This window comes from Choloepus didactylus, chromosome 12 (assembly GCF_015220235.1).
Source record: "Choloepus didactylus isolate mChoDid1 chromosome 12, mChoDid1.pri, whole genome shotgun sequence".
In the NCBI taxonomy this organism is placed as follows: Eukaryota; Metazoa; Chordata; class Mammalia; order Pilosa; family Megalonychidae; genus Choloepus; species Choloepus didactylus.
In genome coordinates this window covers 9,385,496-9,391,978 of record NC_051318.1, presented here as the reverse complement: position 1 = coordinate 9,391,978, position 6,483 = coordinate 9,385,496, and the positions used below count along the sequence as shown (strand labels likewise).

At 42.3% G+C, this 6,483-nt stretch overlaps 1 protein-coding gene across 2 annotated transcripts in view; it reads left to right on the top strand.

Annotated features, from left to right (window-relative positions):
• Positions 1-2,214: 2,214 nt before the first annotated feature.
• Positions 2,215-6,483, top strand: part of USPL1 (ubiquitin specific peptidase like 1) — a 41,441-nt gene continuing 37,172 nt past the window's right edge. For both annotated transcript variants that reach the window (XM_037800293.1, XM_037800294.1), the window contains exons 1-2: positions 2,215-2,344; positions 6,047-6,212. In XM_037800293.1, coding sequence (XP_037656221.1) covers positions 6,114-6,212 — 99 coding nt within the window. In that variant the 5' untranslated portion in view covers positions 2,215-2,344; positions 6,047-6,113. The remainder of the gene's footprint in view (positions 2,345-6,046; positions 6,213-6,483) is intronic.

Below are 6,483 nucleotides of genomic sequence, written 5' to 3'. Positions count from 1 at the left end.
GTTTTGTCTCAAGCTTAAAGAGCTTTTGGTTTTCAGAGCTTTCTGGTGGTTGGAATTAGACAGGGGACTACAGACTGTACTCACAAGAGTGCACAGTTAGTCAGTCAACTCTCATCTTTTTGATGAGACCAGAGCAAACAATCACACGAAGCTGAAGACTTGCTCGGTAGTCAAGGAATCCAACCTAGCAGAAAGCACAGGAGCTACCATCATGAGAAGAAAAAATGGCAACCCTACTTGTACAATGTATTCCTCTGTTTTTTCATCAGTTATAATTTAATAAAAGTTCCCTTTGATTAAATCACGTGAGCTTACAAATGGAAATGGGTAAACAAAATTTTTGTCCCACACTGCTGATAAGGGGATTGATGCATTGGGCTTTACTCCCACTGGAGGTAACTGCACTGTTTTGGTGACCAGCATACACAGAAAAAGGCATTCCAAATATATTGGCAAGGAAGAAGCAGAAATGTATACAATTTTCTCGACGTGGGACCATTAATCTATAATGAAAATGAAAGGAAATTTTCTAGTCAACCTCTCCTACATCAGAATATCTTCTACCTTTTAGGAGAAAAGCTCTGGGGTCAAAATAGCACACACAAACTCTTTACTTTCGCTACACCCCCATTTTTTCTGTCAATACTACATTTATTTTTTCTCTGGCAAAAGTTCAAATTTGCACTAAAAGGCAACAAATCAACTTTGCAGACAATATTCGATTTTTTATATAATTCACTTTGGTGATGCTGGTTTTTCAATCTTAAAATTGAAAAATTTAGCTGCATTGTAACTGAACCAATTGTTCTGTTCAATTTACGAGTAACATTCAGCATGCGTTTATTAAACACAAATAGTGGATTCCATTTTAAAAACAAAAAATAGCAATGGTGCACCAGAAAAAAACCCTCATTTGGGCTACTGAAATGCTACTTTCTCAAATTATCAACAAAATTCATTAAAAAAAAAATTTTAAAACCTCAAACCCTAACTAGGCAGATCTCATAATAAATATCCAGTACATTAGATTACTTGTAATCTCGTTCAACAGAAAAGGTAAACAAAAACTAACCAACCTATATCTTCAGCCTGGAGAAAAACAAAGCAAACTTCCTAGTTGGCTTTCTTCATTATTTGCATTCGAAGTACCGAAAACTAAAATTCTTTTTACCTAAGAATGTCTGGGTATGTGGAACTTGCCTCCTTCCTATCACCCGATCAAAATTATCTGCATTCCTCCTGAATATAATCATCTTAAGACCACACACGCTCCAAAATGGCAATTCGTGGTTACTCTGTAAAGAAACGGTCAGAAACTGCGAACTGTTAACCTAGGACCGAAAGGACGTCTGCTACCTCTAAGGTTCAGAAAGCAGGCCCACAAACAGCTCACGAGGCCCCTCAAGCCACTTAGAAGGGAAACGAGAACGGCCCCCTTCTCTGAGGTTAGAACCAGGCCGAGCCGCCGGGACGGGCGCAGCAGGGCAGGTGGGCGGCTGGGGCGCGAGAGCCGGGCAGGGACGGCAGAGCCCCCGCGCTCTGGCCACTCCCCTTACCGTGAGAAGATCTGGGAGGGAGGAAGGGAGGAGGAACACCCCAGAGCCCTCGTGGAAAAGCCCCTGGCCTCGATGACGGGGGTTAGGGACACCCCCCGTGTGGTGACCCTTGTTGTGAACACGCACTGTGACGGCTCGGCCCAGGCTTTGGGGGAGCCGGCTCTGGGGGCGTCGCGCGACCTGGACGCGAGGAAGCTGGCGTACGCGCCGGCCAGACCCTTCCTTCCGAAAAGGGGGAAGCCCTCCCTGCGCCCCTCGGCCCGCCCACCCCCAGGCGACAACGTCCCACCCCGGCTCGGCCGGCGCCGGGATCTTCCCTCGCTATAATCCCTCCGCGGCGCGCCGCGCACTAGTTTGGTCACGCCCCACCCCTTGGCCGCCGGCGTCACCTCCGCCGCTCGAGCGCTTTCCAGCAGCTTCCAGAAACCTCGCCTCCCCAAACCCCGCCACTCTCAGCCCGCCCCGGCCCCGCCCGGAGTCGTCGCTGCGGCTGAAATTGCGGCTGCGGCAGCTGGGCGGGCGGCCACGCCTCTGCGGAGCCCGGCCGGAAGTGCTCCCGCCCTCGCCTTCCCCTCCGGGCCCGCGGCCTTTCAGGCCCCGCGCGGAGCAGGAAGGGGGACTTTATTGCTGCGGACTCAAACCGGAAGCTGCTTTCCCCGGCGGCCGGCGGGTTGGGGAGGAGCCGCCAGAGAGGAACGTGGAGGGAACGTTGCGCTGGGTGGTGTGGACTCAAGCTGGAACAGGAGTTAGGATCGACCCGGTGCGAAGAAGGGGCGTGCCCGCGGCAGGTAACGGAGAGGATGGGGTCGTTTCCTTTAGATCTCGAGGTGGGGAAGGGGCTCCGGAGCTGCGGCGACCACGGCGTGGTCTGCACAACCGGGCTGGGCTGGGCTGGGCTGGGTGGGTGGGTGGGTGGGGAGGGCTGATGAATCAGGTGTCGGGATAGCGTTACCCGTCCGTTTGGGCGCAGAGAGGTGAATGCCGAAGAGAAACCAGAGTTTGTTTCACGCTCCTGAGGAGGATGGGTGAACCCTGCGCCTTTTTGGGTTTCCCACGTTGGGTTCCTGGCTGGGTCCTACCCGTCTCTGATCCAGGAAGGCTGGTTTGGGGCCCCTCAGGGCTGGACGCTGCAAGTCGACCCCGTTCTTCGGCGTCAAGTCCGTTGTGGTCTCGCCTTTGACAGTTTACGGGCTGAACCTACCTGATCTTGGCGGGCAAGCTCAAATGGGTAGAAGGCCCTCTCCAAGCGGCTTTTTTCCATTTTGCACACCAGACCGTGAATTAAGTTTAATTGCCTACGATTCGTGATTTCCAAGGCCAGTTTTACACGTTGGTTGCACCGTAACTAGTTTCTTACCGGACCCTGGGAGAGTTAGTGGCTCACAGAAGTATGAAAGGGCAGTGTTAGAAGAACGGTGGAGTGGAATAGAGACGAAAAGAAAAGCTGGATTTTTCTCATAGTCTGGGGTAAATAGGTGATTCTAAGCTGAGCAGTGACAGTCTCAGATTTGTTTTGTAGGAGCATCACTTTGGCAGTGATGTTAGAGTGGGGATGGGATTTGAGAGGTAGGATTTGAGACATTTCCAAGGTTGTACAGAATTGGGTGACTTGTACTGCGTAAAGAAGAGGGAAGTGAGAGTAGAGGACTCAAATCCTCAAATCCCTGCGTTTGGAAGGTTGGAGACATCAAAATTTAGGTGAGAAACAGAAAGGGGGAAACGTTATTTTTGAAGAGGGGCAGTAAAGGCAGTTATTTAGGGACTAAATAAGATATAGTTGTAAGAACCACTCCAGGGTTTTGTATACTAGGACAAAGCAAATTGAATTTGAAAGAACTAAGTAGCTTATCTCTGGTATTTTTTAAATTGAATTTTCTTTTGGGCAGAGGGGGTTCTGTATATTTTTGGATTTTGGGATATCAAACACCAACCTACCGGCTTTCCTTATTGAAATGTTGGGTGATGGGATCAGGGGAGCAGAATTGAAGGCTTAGTTTTTGGATATTCAGCATCCTCTTCCCCATGTTTTAGTTTTATAATTGAGAGAACTGTCCGGAAAAAAAGTTTTCTAGATCCCTAAGGGAAATAGAAATTTTCATGAAAAATAACTCATTCAACTACATAACTTCCCAGTTTTTCTTTTGAGAATACTGAAGACTGTTAAGAGATGTGCTGCTTGTTTTATAGACAGAGTGAAGTTAGTATAAGGTTAGCACTATAAAAATAGTAGCTATTATTTATTCCAGGTGGGTTGGTAAGAATTTTACATGCTTTATCTCATTTAATTCTTAAATCAGTTTTACAAGCAAGAAATTTATGCACCCCAATCTGCTAGTGCAAAGCCCATGCTTTTAGCTACTCTACAACTGTAGAAGTTTGTTTCCTAAGTAAATTATAAATAGACTCAGTCAAAGTTAATAAGTCAGTGTTGCATATGAGGAGCTTAAAAAGAGAAGAGCATCACAGTTATATTAACCTTTATGGCAGCGGTTCTCCCTGGGGTGATCCTTCCCCCTGTCCCCCAAAGACATTTTTAGTTGTCACTACTGGGGAGAGGGTGCTACTGGCATCTAGTATGTAGAGGCCAGGGATGCTATGATACACAGGAAGGCCCCCACAACAAAGAACTGGTCCAAAATGTCTGTAGTGTTGTGATTCAAAAACTCTGCCTTACAGTTATTTCCTTGGGAATAGGAAATTGAGATTCATTGATACTGACTTTTTTAAAAAAGCATTTTTGTTTTCAAAATTATTCTTTGGCTTGAATGGTGGGTGAAATTTATACAGCTGGAAACAGAATAGCATAATTAGTTTTTAGAGTGAATCTGTGAGCCACTGATTCCCAGGAGATGGTTGTTGTAGCATCATGGATTCTTGGGTTTGGGAAGGGTCTTAAAAACCATCTAGTTGAGTCACCTGTGCTTGAAATTTTTACAACCTCCCAGCCAAGTGGTAATTCATCTCTGCTTAAGGGTCTCTTGTATCTGGTTTCTAATTTATTTTAATTTTTTTTTTATCAGAGAGGTTGTAGGTTTATAGAAAAATTATGCAGAAAATAGAGTTCCCCATATAGCTTCCTCATATACACATTTTTTTTCTATTATTAACAATTTGAATTAGTGTGGTACCTTTGTTAAAATCGATGAGGCAATATTATTACAATTATACTATTAACTGTAGTCCATAGTTTACATGAGGGTTCACTGTGTTATACAGTTCTATGGTTTTTTATTTTCTATTTATTAGAGAAGTTGTAGGTTTACAAAAATAATCACGCATAAAATAAAGTTCTGTATATCACTCTATTAAGAACTTGTAGTAGTGTGATTCATTTGTTAACAATTCATGAAAGAATGTTTATATAATTTTATCATTAACTATAGTTCATTATTTACAACAGGGTTCACTGCTTGTCTTGTACAGTCCTGTGTTTGTTTTTAAAGTTTTATTCTAGTAATACATAGACACTTAAAATTTCCCCTTTTAACCACATTCAAATATATAGTTCAGTGTTGTAAATTATATTCCCAATGTTGTGCTACCATCACTAGCATCCATTACCAAAACTTTATAATCACCCCAAACAGAAACTGTACAATTTAAGTGTTAATTCCCTATTCCCTATCCCACCCCTCACCCAAACACACACATCTGGTAATCTGTATTCTAGTTTTGACTCTATGAATTTGCTTATCTTATTCTAATTATTTCATATCAGTAAGATCATACAATATTTGTCCTTTTGTGTCTAGCTTGACTCAACAGGATGTCTTCAAGATCTCACTTTATTTTAAATCTGTATTTACACTGCTCTTAGTTTTTCCTTACACTGACTTCTGTTCTGTCTTAATTTTGACTTTGCTGAACATGGTTCTACTTGTGGAAATGCACTCAACAGGCTTGTCATGTGTGTAATTTGTATCATGACAGTGTTTATATTTTTATTCTGATACAGATCATTTACTTTAATATAAAGTAGTATTTTGTGGATAGCTTTTAAAAAGTAGTGCTATTCTCAACTGGTGAAATATTGTTTGGTGGTTGAAAACAGTAGGAACATATGGGATATGTGGTTCATTGTTTCTTTTGTTCTTTTCAAGTGATGGTACAATGGAGCTGGGGTTTTTTAAGTACTTTCTTAGTATAATGTTGGCATATTCATTTCAAGTTGTGCATAGACTCTAAACATTGTCAAACTTGGGTCAGTTTAGTTGGCTTTTAATAATAGCTACCTCTACCACAAGCTTTTTGTAATCTGCATCTATGAAAATTGGTCCTGTTGCCACTTTCTGCTGTATCCCCACAAATCTGTGAGATTTATAAATAAATTTAGATATTTTGTTTTCACTTAAGATCACTTCAGACTATGTTTATCTCAGGACATAGAACTCTCAAAATATACTTTATGTGTATATATATATGTTATTAAGTAGTATTTTTCAATGTAAATAGGACTTTTATTTAATTGCCTATTGACTTTTTTTTTCCAGGGTTCATTGAAAAATCCTTAGTGATATTGACATGTTTCAAGTGACATAAATTAGCCAATGACTCGGAATGATGGATTCCCTGAAGATTGGAAATGGTTTGCCAGTGATTGGACAAGGGACTCATATAGGGATATCTTCACTCCCCGTGGTGGGGTATTTGGGAAAAGTTAGTGAACTCATTCTTTGCCTCAGTGCAAAGTTTGTTTGCTTTATTTCCTCTATCTTTTGAGATTCAAATTCGGTTTTAATTTTATCATTAACTTCTAAAAAATTGTATCTTCCACGGAAATCTTACAGCAATGGCGAAAGATTGTATTAATGTGTTTACCTCTCTGTGTTTTATTGATACGTGAAAGTGGACATAACACAAATAGTAAGCCATAAAGTCTTTTATAGTTTACCATTTTTCAAAAATATGGAGCATACATTTTTCCTGG